The sequence below is a fragment of the Lycorma delicatula genome, chromosome 6 (assembly GCF_047948215.1).
Source record: "Lycorma delicatula isolate Av1 chromosome 6, ASM4794821v1, whole genome shotgun sequence".
Taxonomy (NCBI): Eukaryota; Metazoa; Arthropoda; class Insecta; order Hemiptera; family Fulgoridae; genus Lycorma; species Lycorma delicatula.
This window is the reverse complement of record NC_134460.1, coordinates 161558050-161576903: the sequence shown is the minus strand read 5'-3', so window position 1 is coordinate 161576903 and position 18854 is coordinate 161558050. Positions and strand designations below refer to the sequence as shown.

The following is an 18854-nucleotide window of genomic DNA, read 5'->3' as shown; positions in this document are numbered from 1 at the left end:
TTATGAATTTGATCAGTATGTGCGAAATATAGTAGAAATTTATAGTCTTATAATTATGATTAATGTAGTTGATATGATCAATTATGAATTTCTTAGATTACACCAGCTTTATGTAGAGTTTAACACTGTGCCTTTAGGTCAGTTTTATATATAGAAGTTCTGTTACATTACTCGAACATGAAATATATTTAAAGTCCTCACAGAGAAATGTAGAAGAGGGATCATATTTTCTTATTTTACTCAATTCATGATTTGGGGTCAGGAGATCAGTTTGTACCGTTGGGTGTATTGGGGGGGGGGGGGGTTAGTCTGGGACTAACAGGAAATCAGAAAAACTGATCCTTTTTATAATTGTCTCTGTGAGGACTTTGCTAGTGGTGGAGTTGGATTCACTTTTGCATCTGAGGTTGCTCAGCAGGTGTCGCGTCGTGGGTAATGCAGACGGTGGTCCTCCTGCTGTTCGAAAGTGGCTCGTGTACGGAGGTTGAATTCCAAAAAAGATTAACTGAAATGCTTCACATAGTATAGCGTATTCCTACAATGAGCACATGAATAATTTCTACACGATTCAACATTTCACAAAGCACAATACATGCTCAGGATTTCGTCCTTATCATGGTCAGAAAGTTGAACACCTTAAGCTTGGTGAACATGTCGGACAACTGCAGTTTTATCAAAGGGTTAACGATAATTACCACTTAATTCCGCTAATTTTTTCTATTGGTACTTAACTTTTTTTTTATATCACCACATAGGCTTGAAGCTTATGCATGGGATATGGAAATGGAATTATGTGGCGAATGAAAATTGCCACGCCTAACTGGGATTCAAACCCAGGATCTCTAAATTAAAGGCTGAGATGCTACCACTTCGCCATAGAGATCGTTGGAGTGGTATTTTCCTTTACTGCAGCCAGAAATTAGGTTTGATGTCACCCTAATACAATTTTTTTTATTAGACAAAAGAAAAAACAGAAAAATAAATCCATTCTGCTTATTATTTGATAAAAATTATACTAAAACATATTTCCCAAACGGCTATTGTTTTGTAACGTAACAGAATAGGATACATTAATTGTTAATTTATACCATCTCATTCAGTACTACTTATGACTAACTTGTGTCTCATGTACGCTTATAACTAGGTTGCACACTGCTGCAAGAGGTAACAATCTACCATTACTTTATTTAAAAGTGCTTTCTATAAATTTCCCAAATAACATGGCGTGGAATGCGCATTGTTCTCGATATGGCTATGCCGTTTTCAAGTATAAGATCTACTATTTTATTTTTGTATAAGATCTACAATTATTTGATTATGGTACCTTGTGTGAATACTGTGTGGGAAGTGCTCATTTTCCAAATAAGCAGTAGACAGTTTTAGAATTTTATTATAATATTTTCTTATTACCATAATTATCTAAATTGCTATTAAGATTTTGCTTTTGTTTTGATATCAGGGGAGGGTAAATTTTTGGGTTCTAGTTAGTAGCTGCAACTTCTTACTATGGCTGTGTAGAGAATTCTGGGCAAAATTGTAGACTAACCCAGTGGTTAGATTGTCGTTTCTTACTACTCATCTCTTTCCTTATCCTTGATCTTCCCCATTATTGGTTTTGTGGGTGTAGGTCTGAGCTTATGAGAGATTACATGCTGCGATTTCTAGAACTTGAAGAGCCACTACATCCTTGATAAGTGGGCTGGCTATGTACTAACTTAGGTACTCATTTTTCCTTTCTAGTGGCTACATAATAGACCTGATTGTTGAAATTCTCATAGTTTCTCCTGGAAAAGGATTACAAGCATGTATGAAGAGTGTTTGTGCAAGTAGCGTTATGGAGTGTTAAGTTTTTAGTTGTCTTTAGTTTTTAGTAGTAGTAATTTTAGACTGTCATTAAGTTTTTTCTAAACCTTCATTTCAGTTTTTTATAATTGAGTACTTTTATCTTTAATAAAATAATAAACGTATTCTGGATCGTTTTATTCAATACAACACATTATAAGAGTGGCCTACTACAGACTCATTGTGCCATCCTAACTTGACTGGAAGAGTTTAGTTTAATCCAGCTAATCAAGATTATGGTGTTTTTGAAAGGATTCAAAAACCAATTTTTTTTTAGTAATAATTGATTGTTTTAATTACTTTTGTTATCCCAATCTACTACTTCTGTCTTCTTGGAGAGGTACTTAATGGTTTAAGATTTTCTGTTGTAACTCCCAATTTGTACTTTACGAGGCCTGCACATGTTTAATAGATTATTAGAAACAAAAGAACCACTAATTTCGACTATCGCTTTGGTGAATCCTATTCTAAATAATATTTCATTTGATGAGTGGACAGTTATAGCTGAAATGTGCATTTTATTTTTTGAAATGATTATTATTTTGAAATGATTTTTGAAACAGTGACAGTTTTTTGAGAACTTATTTTAATAGTTATTTTTTTGTTTATTGGGAGCGATGACAAGGCATGTACTTAACATTAAATCTTCTACTCTAGATAAAGTGCAACATAGATTTAAGGATGTTGAAAATAATATTTTGCTTGAAAACATGCTATTAGATCCTCGCTTTAAAAAACAAGGCTTTAAAGATGAAGCATCTTACCAAAATGCTTACACTGGTATGTACATACTTACACTGGTATAAACTGGTATGTACATGTAATGCACTTTGGTCTAGTGTACCGTTTCTAAATAAATTCAAACTTTTCTAAACTTAACAATTTTATTATTTAAACATACAATATAGACTAAATCAGAATTTTATTTAAATATCAAGTAAAAATCTGTATGTTATTAAATACCAATAAATTAGCTAACAAATGGTACACAAAAACATCTGCGGATGCCTTCATTTATTATATCTTGTCCAACTATACAATAGGCAACTGTGGTTGTTAATTTATCAAAAACATGACTATGACAAAAAATTATAATTTTTAGTTATTACAGTCTATTAATCTTGACATCAGTGAGAAACAATGTAGAAAGTATCAAATATTTGGTGTAGCCCTAGCAAGAGGGCTACACCTGTCTTTTAAAACTGTCTGTGAAGAGTGATACTTTCAACCAAATATTCAAGAAGTATATTTCACAGGCTAGTAAAATATTTCTAGGAAAATTCCAGAAAATTTCCACTTATGGGATGTACGCAATAAATTAATACCTGCAATGAAGGTAAAATGAACAAAGTTCAGCTACCTTGAAACTGAAAACATTAGCACCAATGTTTTCAAAATTGTGCTAATATCCAAGAAAGAATATTACCTCAGAATAACAATAAAAAACAAATTATAATAAACCATTATTTGAAATATAATATTATTATAACATTATTTGAAATAATTCCAGTAAATAAATAGACACATTAATGCACTAATTGAATTTATTTTATATTTATAAAATTGATACTTATACAGCATATTACAATATTACTGCCTCTACCATCAAATAAATTCTTTAGTATCCATTAATATTATTTTAATGAACCAACTTTAAAAAATTCAAATTTGGGTAGTTTTCAGCACTATACCTGATAATGGTGTGGAAAAACTACGTATCACTTTTTCATAGGTAAAGATTCAATATCTTCTTTACTGTGCGAATTATTTGCTTTTTAACTATGAAGATTTACACTTAATTTTAAATAGTTTTTGTAGCCAAATGAGTACTTGGTTATATATATAAATATGAAGAATTTAATTTTTTTATAGCTGTAAAAAGGCATATGGTGGAAAGTCAATGACAGAATGATTATGTTGAAAATCTTGTTTCAGTAATCTGTTTTATTTATACACTGATGATAAAACAGGATGAAAAATCAAAAATCAATCTCTAGAAATGATTTGCAATTGGCTAGTTCAAATTACAGGATTTAGTGGTAAACAGAAGTACATTTATCTACTGATACAGCCACTAAAGAGGTTGCAATTATTAACAAGGAGTTTATAATTTAACTGTTACATACGAGGGCTGTTTTTTTTCAAACTCTGATCATGCATCTAAGTAAACAAGAGATAAGCAGGGGGCAGGTCTGCACGTCATGCAATTGTGCGGCATCCTCACAACAACCTCTGCCATTGCTGGCTCCACTGCATCAGTCTCAGCCGAGTTATGAGCCATGTTCAATTGAACATGGCTGTTATGATCGATAATCCTGCCATCACAGAATGAGCCTAGTGTATGGTGACCACTTTATGAGTAATGATAGTGTACAGGAACGATGCAAAATTTAAATTAGAACTAATAGACGTCCATGACAAAGGTGGGCAAGTCTGTTGCTGTCGCTGCTGTAGACCTGATTGAGCATGTTGATTATCATAAGTTCACTTATGATAAGTGTGAACTTTCTGCAGAAATTTCAAGGTCTTCTTAATACACAAATGTGACAACCGGAAACTGTGTATACACTGGGTCCCAAAATGCAGTGAATGGTGTCAGCCTTAATGTTTCTCATGCGTTATGATAATGAAGTCTATCGTTAATGGCAATGAGACTTGGATCCAGTATGGCAATCCAAAAACCAAAGAACAGTCTGGGCAGTGGATTTACACTTCTCCAAACAAGCCAAAAAGTTCAAACAGAACTGAGCAACAGGAAAACAATGGTTACAGTTTTTGGGATGAATTTTCAACAACCCTAATACATCATGAAGTAAAAATTGAATACAGTTATGATGTTGACGGCATGAGACATTCTGATCCCTGATGATTTCAGTTAAGTACTCCAGTACTTCATTTTTGTACATTGCGCTAAGACTTATGAAACTACAGCATTTTCTTCTATCATCAATCGTGTATATATATTCATTCATATTCTATTATCATTTGATCTGTCAATTGAAATGTGGTCTTTTGTAATCTTGTAATTATATTTTTTAACTTTTTGTTTGATTTATATATATTAAATATTCTTCTTGTTAAATTTATATATTAATTGTTTTCTTGGTATAACTTCACTTTCAGAACTATCTGAAAGGGTGAGTATTCTTACCATTTATTGAACTGTATCTGGTGAATTTAAATTTGTTAATAATAATTATAATAATAATAATAATAATTATATAATAATAATTATAATTATAATAATTATTTAATTTTGTATATTATATGTTGACTCAGAATAACTGATGTTAATTTTAAATATGTTGCCTTTTGTTGTTATCATAATAGTGTTTGCTTATTTAAAAATAAATCTTAAATTAATAAATACATGTCATAAACTTAGGCATTGTGTAGCATTACATACATATTACAGCATTACTGTAAATAATAAATAAAATACTATTTTATATCTTACAAAAGTACCCCAAACTAATAAAATTAATACAGGTCTTAATAATAATAATATTATAGGTCTTCATGTTTTTATTAAAATAAAAAAATCAGAAAAGTATCATAATATTACATTACTTGAAACTTTTTTTAAAAATATGATCTTTCTTAACATAATATAGTAGTGTTAACACATTTAAGCAGATTCGAATTATGATCCGTATTCAACTCTTATACCCCCACCGATCTGATATATACACATCTTTAAAGGTATGGTATATTTAAATTTTTTTAAATTTAAATTTGGGGTGAGGGAAACAGTAAAATTTCCAAATTCATTATCTTGTTTAATCAGCTTCTTTGGTAGGATATCAACTGGTATCATCTTCATTACAATTTTGCTGGTGATCCCCATACAGCATTTTGAATGCCTAAACAAAGAAAAAAATGAAAAAATTAGATAACATATGGTGGCAGATAAATATTATAACCCACCAGCTCTATTAAATTTCAATTAATAAAATAGAGAAACAGAACTGAATTTTTTTACTTGTGTTTGCATTTCAGTGAAAATTCTGAAACAACATAAAAAAAAATTCATGAAACTGCAATATGAAATATAATATGCTTGCTTGCAAATAACATGGAAATTCTTCCAAAGCATCTTTTGGAGGTATAACTTCTTTCAGGAGTTACATGTAGAGCTAGTTTCAATGGTATCCCTCTTAAACAAGTAATACATTCAATCTGTTTGTTCAGTGTATTTATCATAAGTACAATTGAGTTGATAAACTTTAATTTATATCTTCAATTTTATGTATAAAATATGAAAAATAAAGTGCGATCCTGTTGTTTATGGTACAAGTGTGTGAATTTGTGAAGAGGTTTGTTCCAAAAAAGATATTGGTGTCAGTTTGCTGTCAGATCTTGGGTATTTGTTTCTAGTTTTTTGAAAGCGATATAAAATTTGATGAACATGTTTCATAAAATATTGGTAAATTGTATAACAATCGGTCAATGTATGTTAACAAAATGTATTGTCTGTCACTAGGAAGGGTTTTATATTTTGTTCTATATTTTATGCAACATGATTTGTATATAATTTTTTTGAACAAAAATTAATTTCTCAATGCCAAGCTTATTTTATTTTTTGAAAAAAAAAAAAAATTAGTTTGATTTCTCCAACCGGTTTCAGCAACTGGTGGGTCTGGGTGTGTGTACAGATTATAGCAACTGAGATCACTGGTATGGCTTTCCAGGCCTGATGTGCAATGTAAGCGTAAGTGTACCGGTAAACATATGTAATCTTGAGCACTTAGGTTAACCGCTACTGAGATGTACGGTTAATTGAAACCTAACCACTAAAAAACACCAGCATTCACAGTCTAGCATTCAAATCCATATAAGCCTTTACAAGGACTCAAACCTAAGAACTCCTGACTTCAAAAATCAGCTGATTCTGCTAAGATGAATTTAACCACTAGACTAACCTTGAAGGTTAATTACAAAAAAATGAGCAACATACAAAGTATCTAAAGAAATGAACACAAATAGAATAAAATCTGCAAGAATTGAAAAAAGATGGAAAGATCAGGGCTCGCTTTCTCTTTAAAAAGACTTGCTTAGTATAATGGGAGAAAATTTGCAATTTCCATTTTAACCCTTTAAACTCTCACTCTCTCTCTCTCTATATATATATATAAAATCATAACAAATTTTGTTCTCTCAAATGGAATACAATAAATATCAGGTTACGTAGTACCATCACATTATAGAGAACACGGAAAAATATTGCAATACTAAAATGTTTCAATTAGAAATATAAGCCTTTAAAATGTCATTATGTTTAAACGTCTTGTTAAAACAAAACAAAAAATTACTGTGAAGAAAAAGTTGCTATATAACCTAATCTATGATCTGTAACATTTTTCAAAACTTGAGAGTGAAACCATCCAAATTTAGTTTTTGAATTAATCGAATAAGAAAAATTTAAATCGAGTAATAAGGATTTTCAATACAATCTTGCATTAAATCAAGCAATTTTCACGATATATTGCAGATTTAGACCTCCCTTGTTTTTGTTTATTCTTAAAATTGTTGTTTCTTCAAAGCATTAAATTACTCCTATGACAGGTACACTTCAAAATAGAAATATAAAAATTTAAACAGAATGGTCACAAATAGGAAATATAGCACTGAAAACAAGTCATGCATGCCACTCGCTGTACACCTTAAACTATCCCCAAAGCCATTCATCATTAAGAATGATGAGTGTGAAAATGAAAACTGAACAAAAGGAAACACTAATTCTATTAAGTAACAAGACAACAATTGCTCAAGAAAACCTAATAATGTAAACATTTCCACTACAATGATCTTTGATCATTATTTAAACCTTAAATCAGCTGATTAACTTATTTTAATTTATTTATTTGGGTACTATTAAATTTATTTATTTAATTTATTATTTAAATGAATACATTATTTCATTTCATGATGTTATATCATAAGTGGAAAAAAATAGCACTTATCAAAAAATAAGTCATCATGACTGGTATTGCCATTTTAACTTATTTCTTGCCCCCATTAAAAGAGAAATTTCCATCTCACATGCCAAATATTTATCTGAATTTTATTCTTACAAAGAAATAGATATGTAAGATTGATTTAATTGAATTTAAAGGCCAATTATTCTGAAAAAAATGGCCATTATTATATAGTAACATCTTCAGAATCAAGAGGGTTATGAATAAAGTTGTTGTATTGTTAATAATCAAGTTGTCGCTAAACAATCATTTATATAAATTATATATTTTGAAAATTCTGCAACCAATCAGGTGAAAATGCACTTTACATCTAACCACAGCTTTTTCATTTTGAGCACGGCTTCTGTGAAAGTTTTATGTTTTTTCAAATCGGTTGAATTTACCTGTTGTGCAACCATCATTTCCTAAGGATGAAAGTTTGGATCAGAATCCTCCTTACACCTTGATCTGAAACTCACCTCTAAATGATAGGAAGGGACTGTTTTCTATCGGCCTTAATGTTCATTGAACTGTGCTTACTGCTCCAGCAAGTTTTGTTTTAACATAGTGAATTTAAAATTTTCTATCTGCAATAATGTATCATTCCAAATAGTAATGCTTCAGTGACCTGAGAGTAAAATGTAATTTTAACGCACATTGTATTTTAGTGATCGAAAAGTGGGGACTGCTTTTAAAAAAATTACATCATGATCACTGAAAATTGAATCATGTGTCCCCCCATTCATACCTGCAGTTATAGCCAATCCAAAAACATCAAAATTCCCAGCCAAAATCTGTATTATTATGTTATAAACATTATATTTATATGCAAAATCATATTCTTATAAATCCCATCTATTTTTATGATCCTATGTTTATCTGTTTTAAATATAACATCTTTCAACTAATCGATGTAATATTTAAGTAATATTAGTTTAGGTTTAATACTATAGGAAATTTTACATTACAAATATTAAAATTATTAAATTATTATTTAAAGTGTATTAACAAAAGTAAGTCTCATAATATGTTAATGTTTTACATACCTGCTGCATGGCTAAAATCCAAGAAACACTCTGCTTATGACTTTGTCCATCTGTCGGTGTAGATAATCTTAATAGGTCAGTAATTTTTTGATCATCAAAATTATCGCTATCAGCACTTGTACATTCCATCTCTATACTTGTTGAACCTAACACGCATATACAAAGTTAATGATACATACAGAAAAACATTTAACGGCTGATAAACAAATAAGTGCACAAATGCTCATCAATTTTAACCTGTTGATCAGTGTTTTTCAATGTTAAGAGTACCTGAGATAAGTTAACATAAAAAGAATTGAAAAACGTATTGAATTTGAAATAAATTAATTTTGAGCAACTAATCATCTAATAAAACATATAATCATATTTACTGTACTGATGAAAATGAAAGCTATATTAGAAATTAATTTATTTCATCTCTTTATGAAAAATAGTCTATTAGAATTAGCTTTAGGATACAATTAAAATGGCCTAAAATCTTTGCAACCTTTGGAAGGAAATATTATTCAAAATTTACCAAGCAATTTTTACTAAACACTGCATAAACTTTACAAATAATTACATAAGATGATTCTAACAAAATATTTTATGGAAAAAGAAATTACAACTAGTGCAATCGTAAACATTTTCGCAGCACTTTTTTAACAATTTTGAACAAGGGGTTGTTTATCGGGTAAAGACAAGAACTGATTAAGCACACGATGAAGTACCAGTTAATTTTTTCAAGGCAGAAAAAAGAAAAAGTGTGGAAAATAGGTATTAGTAAAGCTGTGTTGTACGGTTAAAACTGCAATCAGTTTTATTTAAATTAATTACTTTTCACTCACTGTTATCTTAAAAATCAATAGTAATTAAAATTAAGAGAGATACACTATTGCAGTCATTGAAGTAAAATGAACTAATCTATAACCGAGTATAAATATACAAAATGAATTACGCTCTGCTATAACAGTAGTGAAGTGAATAAAAGCAAGTAGCTTCACTCAAATAATGATTAGATATTACTTCATCTTGCTTGCATCCTGTTTTCTGCCATGTAGTGTTGGTACTGAAAGGTATGAGAAACAGAACAATGATATTCTGACAGAAAAAGGGACTAATTTGATCGCAAGGGAAATAACACGACAATTTGAGAAACAGTTGTAATACGTTTTCGGAGTGATGAAACAAAAGATTTCTCAGCTTCAAAGAATAAGTGTACTACAGTAGATGGAGTTGAATTACTTACAACTCAAAAAAGAAATGATCTTATTGGCAGTTTGAATGAGTTATGGAATTTCAACCAAGATTAAATTCTACAGCTCAAATCTCCCAACAAAGAAGCTACCATCTTTCATACTATGAAATTATATCTCTTACTGAAATGAGTCTTATCCTGAAGATGTGAATGTTTTCAGGCAATTCACTACTGATTCTATTAAATTTTTCATTTACATATGTTTATACTAGCACAGCCTTTTCCATTTATATACTTATCAACAAAGTCAGCTTATTTGTCACAATATACGGTCTAATGCCCTAATACAGCTGACAAATGATAAGTCTGCTACACAAAACATTATTTCCTTTTATTTCTCTTATTGTGTTAGAGAAATGGATCCATTAATTTGATTTTTACTGATGCGATTCATTACACAGATTAGGGTGATGAACTCCAATGTCTAACTGTACTGGACTGGAATCCTTGATCAACGACCAAATGTAGGAATAACTTCAACGCTTGGTGACAAAGCCCCTTCCTCTTGTTCATAATTTTCTGGCACTAATAATCTGCTAAGAAATCAATACTTTCACTCTCAAATCAAAATTATTTTAATTGTTACCTTCCTTTATACACTTTTGTTTCATGAATTTCCATATACACAGCCACGGTTATAACTAAACATAACACAGCCTTGTACCTTACACACTTCAACAAAAGTCAAAACTTACTTAGGTTTTCAAAATTACTTGACTATTTACACATACAACCAAGTAGTTATACTTGTAATTCCAGATAACTTGATTAAATACTAGGTGTGTCAGTACTGGCTGCTTTATTAGTTTCAAACATACTTCTTATTTGAAAAAAAGTCGAGTAAAAGTAACTACTTTATTTTATTCACATAATCCAATCTGTTGGTAGATAGGAAATACAGGGTCATTGAAAAAGGTTGCAGCAATTTAAAAAAAATCTTATTTCAGAAACTGCTAGAGATAGACGAGTATCTTTTTTAAAAATTCACCAACTCTACAAGTTTTTTTACAAACCTTACAACGTTTCAATACGAGTTCCATTGGTGGCTCTGCCAACATCCCGTTGATAATCAACTTCTGCCAAGGTCTGCTGGATCATCGCAGGCGTAACTGTGGCAATACAAGCAGTGGTCCGTTGCCTTAAAGATGGTGTACTTACTTGATCTTTTCACTCTAGACAATGTTTTTAATATATCCCTATAGAAAAAAGTCTGGGGGTGTCAAATCTGGGCTTCTTGAAGGCCAAAGCACAGGACCTACCAATCCAATGATTAGGGAATCTTTCAGCGAGAGCATGTCGAATGCTTATGCTAAAGTGTGGAGGTGCACCATCTTGTTGAAACTTTACAGCAACGTTACTTTCTTATTCAATTTGGTCAAATTGTGGGAAAACGTATAATTGTAGCATGTCTAAATAAACATCACATGATGTGACATCAAACTGCACCAGAAGTTTACTTTTGGAAAATCTCTGAAATATTCAAAAATTTAATTGGGTTGCCGAGATCCCCATATCCAACAATTATGCCAGTTGACTGACATGGAAAGTCACAATATCTGTAAACACAACAGTTTTAAAAATGTTTAGTCATCGTCAATGTTATTACGCATTTTAGTGGTGAATTCAACAAGTTTAGGAAGAAGGTTTAATTTGATTTTAAAGCTGAATTTTGTAAGCACAAAAGCATAAACACTTGTGCAACACATAACTGTAAACATCATCTAGAAATTGATTTTTTTGGGGGGTTCTTAAACAACTTTGCGTATATGCTTCATCACTCGTTTTGGACCATCTAGGGGACTTTTTCACTTGCCAGATTCCTTAAATTGTTTGTACTACCGTCAGTCTAATGCAGTTTGCATGAGGGGGGTTATATCATTGCCATAAACATGCTGAAAACACCGTTGAACAATTATAACTAATTTATACTCTGCTAACCACAAAACACTGTACTTTCTGCTGAACTGTCACCACTGCACTGACTGACAATGGTGCAGAGATGCTGTGCGTATTGACTGTCACATCTAAAAAAAAACACTGGCTGATTATTTTACAGTTCCAATAAATACTTTATCTTAATTACACAGGTTATCAACAGGTACAATTACACAGGTAGATGATTTTTATTTTATTGCTGCAATCTTTTTGATTACCCTATATTGTTTTGATACTATTGTTTTAAATATATTTTTAAATATAAATAATTGTAATCAAATGCATTTCCTTAAGCCAATCACAATGTTTAAATTTTTCTTGTTCATTAATATTTACATTGCTGGTTTTATTATGTGTGTTCTTTCAAGTAGTTTATCATTCAGATTTGTTTTCTATAATTCAAAATATGTGTTTCTTTTCCCTAATGTGTGGCAAAATTAATTTTTATATTAATATGCTTGTAAATTTTTTTAAAGTTTCTGTTTGTCATTTCAATGTAGAATGTTTTACAGTGATAGTCTCTACACTAATAAAATAGACGCAAACCTTTGCTCTCTTATATACTGTACAGTAAGCAAATAAAAATTAAAAATACAATTAATGAGCGAATAATATTTGAAAATATGATTACCTTAAGTAAGTAATATAATTAATTTAAATTATTCAAAAATGTATAATTTATTTTTTTTAATTTAATCAAATAATGTAACAAAATAACAGTTTCATTGTCTGATGAAACTTAATAGAAGAATAGTTCTTTTTGCTTCAATTAGTAAGGCAGAAATATATCTCTACAGTTTTAATGTTTTTAATTTTTTTTAATAAAAACTGAAAAAAAAAAGAAAAATCTCTGCTTAAGTATTTAAGAAAGCTAACAAATAAAAGCAGTTTGCGAAAAATAATAATTACGTTCTCCTGCTAGGTTGCAATTTGCTACGCTAATTTATCAATACATATTCAGTACATCAAAGAATCCTTAAATTTTATGAAAATCTTTCCTCAGGTCATTCCATGAAAAATGTTTTAAAAAGCTCCATTTGCAATCCTATAAAAATAATAACTGTAATATCAGATCAAAACAATTGATCATCAAAGATAAAAAAAAAAAAAACTAGCAAACACTGCCAGCCTAATGACAATCACTGAATGATGTTGACAGCAAAGATCTCTTAAATCACATACAAGTGAATCATGAAAAGCAGTTAGAATTAAAAATTAGAACTATCAGTTTCTCATAATGTAGAAGAAAGAGAACAAAATAAAAAAACCACTTAAGATTTAGTTGACCACAATAAAAAATTCTGACCATTCAATTGATGAGTATATTTTGGTTAGCATTATTTCAGTCAGCAGCTTTTAGAAGAATAGAAGTTCTGAAATTAACAGGAACTTTCACAAACAAAACACAAGCATGGAAGCCATCCATACTGTATTTTAACAGAAATATTTTTTAAGTAGAAATGTCAAATTGAAATGAGACTTTTATTTAAAGTATTAAAAAACCTGAATATTCTGCTGAAGCTCTCATTTAATTTCTGCTTAAATACTATGTTTCAAAAAATTAGAGTAAAGTTTATACAATATTATAAAAACATGTACTTTCTTCTAGACAATTTTATTTCATTTGTAAGATTTGGTAACACTCAACAGTGACAAAAGTATGTTAAAAAATAATAATAGAAATACCTGTTATGGTATCCTCATTTTGGAAAACTAAGTTAGAAAAAAATAAGACAAGTTATTAAAATATATTAATTCCTCACAACAGTCTAGAAGTATAAATTATTCTTAAATCTATCTATCTATCTATATATATATATATATTTAGTTAAGGATTCTTTGAAGTATTATAATTAAGTATTTTAAAATACTTAAATATAATACATAAAAGAATTCTTTATATATATAAAGAATATTAGAGTCCTATTGTCTTTTTTACAAATTTATTCTAATCTTGATGAAATTTTTCACACAAACAAGAGGAAAAATAAATGAAAATAAAAATTATGATTACAATTAATTTATAGTGAAAATAGTTCTTTTATTGCTTTGGCTAAACAGATTCAGAAAGTAGATTTAAACCCACACTTGTGAAAAAAATCAGAATGTTCAGTAAAAATGTTTGTGTTTCATTTGACCACGACTGTAATATAGAAATGGAAAGGTAGAGACAACCTTGACCTTTGACCACCAGATAAAAAATGCTGATGTCATCAAAAAGAAATTTAAAAAAATTACTGCAAGCTGTAAATATGCACAACACAAATGCTTGCTTACATTGCAATAATGTTTACAACTTTCAAAATTATCAGACGACAATATTTCTTCCAATTAAAAAGAATGAAAGAAAAAACAATAATGAAAAGAAAATCCAGAAGGAACTAAAAGGGATTCTTTTCTCAGAGTAATGCATCTGTTTAACAATCTGTTCTTTATAATATAATAGCATTTCCAAAAGCTGTTGTTTGACAACAAGGGTTACCCGATTGGAATAAAAATTTATAGAAAAGTATAAGGGTGCAGACGATGAAAATTATTACACTTCAACAATTAAAGGGATGACCCTTTAATTGTTGAAGGCTGGTACTGGTTCTGCAGACCAGAGGATATAATTACTGCATGGAGGAACGGAGAAAGTCAGTAGTTCTGCGAGGCCATGTTCAGTGCAGCCGTGGTAACAAGTGGGTAAATGCAGGAAGTTGTTCGGAGTGTTATTGGTAAACAATAGTGAAAGTGACAGTATTCTATTCATTCATAAAGTATAGGATAGTTCTATTGTAAACAGTAAAAGTAATAATATCTGAGAAAAGTGACTTTAATGAACTTTTATACTGTTCTATTCTTATCTTACTGTTAATGCAATATCAATTTTTATTAGTCATTTTAATGTTTTTAGTAAACTGAACTGTCAATTGAACAAATCTTGTCCTTTTTATTTTACTATTTTGTATGTTATATATACGTATTGTCATTATTTATTTTGTTTATGTCTCTATATATAGAGTAATAAACTGTATTTATAAAAATCGTATAGTTTGTTAGTCTCTCAATATCCTGGTCGAACTGCAAAAATGTGAAAATATATTTGTATGTCAAAGCCTAATGGTTTTATATAAATATCTGCCAAATTTTCATGCACTCTTATATTCAGATCTTATACATCTACTGCACATATTTACATGATCCCAGGATTCTATCAATTACTTCTTTAAAATTGTTCATTAAGGAGATCAAATTAATTTCTTAAAAATAATTATATACTTTTAAATAACAATAATAATTATGTGCTACAGTAGTGCAGAATTTTCGTAATAATTATTGTCTTTGTTCCAGGTTAAATAGTAATTACACAATGCGCTTCAAATTAATATTTCGATTATAATGTTATGTAATATTTATTAAGTTTTACTTACACTGATAAATAATACAGGGGATGAAAGAGCAACTCAAAACAGTTTCTCCTGTAAGTGTTCAATGTGAGCACCATTTGTAACACAACACACATTAAGCCAATAGGAGAGTTCATCCCATACTTTAATCAGCAGTTCTGGAGTAATTATTTACGACAGCTGCTTCAATCTTGTGTTTCAAGTTGGGTAAGTCAGCTGTTAATGGTGGCACATATACTTGATCTGTATAAACCCCCAAAGAAAAAATCACAAGGGATCAGATCAGGTGAACGTGAAGGCCAGGGCAAACAAGCCCTGTTATTTGGTCCCTAGAAACCAATCCAACAGTCAGGGAGAATTTCATTCAACCAATCACGCATAGTGTTATGCCAGCGAGGAGGTGTACCATCTTGTTACCAAATAAAGTTCTGTGGTTCATATTGTAGTTGAGGAAAGATTTGCTAGGATTACACACAGACTCCCTTACACGTTCAACATTGTCTGCTGACACACTCTATCGTCCTGTACTCTTCCCTTTACAAATGTAGTCGGTGGTCATTCACGGACCACAAAGGAACTTCAAATGTAATGCATGTTGAATGGAAATTACAGATTCACACTTTGTAAACTGCTAAACAAGAGTGCTTCCTGATGGAAGGTCGCCCATCTTTGCCACTAACATTTTCAAGAGAACGTATAGGAAACAGTTTATGAACTGGTACATAGTTAAAAAAGAGTTGCACTTCTATTTCATGTATAATTAATCAATACACATAAAATGCGAGAAATATTACACAGCTTTAAAACTTAATATTCATTTTAAAACACTGTATATTAGAAAATAAAACTAATATTGTTAGAGCTAAACTGGAAATGTTTAAGTAATTAAATGTATACTAGTATAATTTCAATAGAATATGTTTTAAACCAAATAATAAATAAATGTTAAAAATAACTTTAAATTGTGCATTTTAAACATTTGAACGACATTGTAATCTGTACAAGCTATTTTATAAAACTGTATGAATTACTCATGCTTGGCACAGATCACATCTTTTCTACCTAAATTACAATAAATAATGTTTAATAACTTATGTGTGTGTGAACGAGTATAAGATAGTCTCACTTGAGGACGATCCTGATTGCTGTGGCAAAACAGGGAGGTGGTGATTGGTGGAAGAGGTACTAGTCAAGGACTGTGCACCGGGAGTTCAGGGATGAGCAGGATATTTATGTTTTTGTGAATGCAGATAGTGAATGAGGGCATGAAACAGAACTTATGCTGATGTTAACAAAACTGATATTGGTATAAGCGCTACTCGACTGTTTATTTCATTCGATGAATATTTGTATTAAGTCAGCTATTTTTGTGTTTGGCAAGTAGCAATCACAACTAGATAAATATTAAATATTTAATTAAATATTACCGGCTGTGGTCCAAGGATCAATATTGCACCGATAACAAACAGGTAAACAACTTTTTAGTTGTTTACCTGTTTGTTGTGCAACGGTTTTATATAAATACATGCGGGATTCTCTCAGCATTCATAGCATGTTTCCAAGTCAATAGTTCTGCTAAAGAATCTGCACTATTACCTGTTATCTACTATTACCTACCTCTGGCACAATATCTGCATACGCATCATCTACATTATCAACCAGGAGAGTGAAATCACTATTTATGCACTTACATACTTGCTTAATTTAAATTAGTTGTTAAGTGAATAAAGACAACACTTGAGCAATATTAAATAATATTTTTAAATGAAAACAGTAACTGTGCATTGAAATGTCAGTTTAGAAGTAGTCAGAAATTGTATTCTTTTCAATTCGATGAAATATGGTATGAAATATCAGGAGTAGGTGGATCGCCTAAGAAATCTGGGTATAACCACCATAATGAAAAACTAATTTACTCTAAGAGAAAGTGAAAAAAATTATATCCAGTCCATCGGACAGGCATCACTTGGCATTATCACTGTGAAACAGAGCTCAGTAGGTGGAAAACTTATATACCTATGCTCTTGAAGATGTTAATGGGATTTGCAGATGACTGCAAGAGAATACTTTTGAATATAAAACAGGAATTGATACTTCAAAGGTTTTCTTCTGACAGAAGAAAACCTTTTAAATAGTAGTTGGTAAAACAAATTATAATTTGACACTCTGAAATCGTGTATAAGATCCCTTACAAGTCGCAGATGATTATTTGCTGCTGCACTTAAGAATGGAAAACGATACACCTATAACAATGGCTTTCCAAAGGAACCTACAAAAGTATCAATCCATTCCTATAACAAAACAAAATTTGTGGAAAGTGAAATCTGCTTCACAAGCGGAAAATCAGTTATGTCATAGTAGAATTTTCAAACACAGAAAGAATCAAGTGAACAAGATCAATTCAAATTTTGACTAATGCGATATGATAAATCTGAGGTTGTATTTAAATTCTGTAACTATCTATTTGAGAATATGGAAAATGATTACACTTTTTTATAAAATATGTTTGTTCAGTTTTATAAATCTTATTATAACATAGTCGGAGTAAATTTAATCGGCATAAGCCGATTATAAAATTTATACCTTTATTTGTATTCACTACTTAAAAGAAAAAATGATTTGTTAAATATGGGTATGGTTGTGCGGATTGAATTAGTCATTAAATATCCCTGACAAAACTGCAAAATACTGTCTGATAATTACAGATTGCATGATGAAATATACTCTATTGTCTGTTATTAAAATTCAATTGTGTAAACAGGTTGATATTGCTTAAAATGAGGCAATAATTTTGTAAATTGAAAAAAAAAGTGGATGTAACAAAATTCATATCGAAAAAAATTAAAAAATATACAAAAAGCAACAAAATAAATAAAAAGAAAAAAAACAAAAACTGTTTACTTCAAGTGTTTTATGGAAGGCTTCTGGAGGAGAAATTTCATTCATTAATAAAGAAAATCCCAACATGCCGAGGTTGCTATCTTGAGGGTGATAACACAACTGATATTCTTGGTTTATATAAGTGTATGTAACAACATCGGTTTCATACATTGTTTGGTTATTGTCGGAGAAAGTGTAACTGAGTTTCATGGCTTCCTCCAATAATAATGATGATTTTTATCATAAATAATTGGTTATAGTGGGATCACTACACTTTTGCAATACTTTTCTTCCATCCACCTTATGCAAAATCTAATCTCAAACTGAGATATTATCAAATGATGAAATGGCTGAAAAACAACTGTCACCATATAGACTGGAATTACACAGACACAATGTACACTGAGGATACGATAAAAAGACTGTTCACAATTTTCTAATATATACAAAAAGGGATGGGAAAAGGTTCAGAAAGGAATTTCTCCAAAGGTTCAATGACAAAGTTTGGGAGATACTGGTAGCTCCTAAACCCAAATTTCCAAATGTAAACAACTGTTCTTTCCATAAA

At 30.3% G+C, this 18854-nt stretch overlaps 1 protein-coding gene across 2 annotated transcripts in view; it reads right to left on the bottom strand.

Moving 5' to 3' along the window:
- Window positions 1-5160: 5160 nt before the first annotated feature.
- LOC142326425 (zinc finger FYVE domain-containing protein 21-like) overlaps window positions 5161-18854 on the bottom strand; it is a 33153-nt gene continuing 19459 nt past the window's right edge. Inside the window, exons 5-7 of one of the 2 annotated variants that reach the window (XM_075368919.1) lie at window positions 13704-13730; window positions 8846-8991; window positions 5161-5705 (exon numbers count right to left, since the gene is read on the bottom strand). In XM_075368919.1, coding sequence (XP_075225034.1) covers window positions 5646-5705; window positions 8846-8991; window positions 13704-13730 — 233 coding nt within the window. In that variant the 3' untranslated portion in view covers window positions 5161-5645. The remainder of the gene's footprint in view (window positions 5706-8845; window positions 8992-13703; window positions 13731-18854) is intronic. The other variant, XM_075368920.1, reaches the window with a different exon arrangement.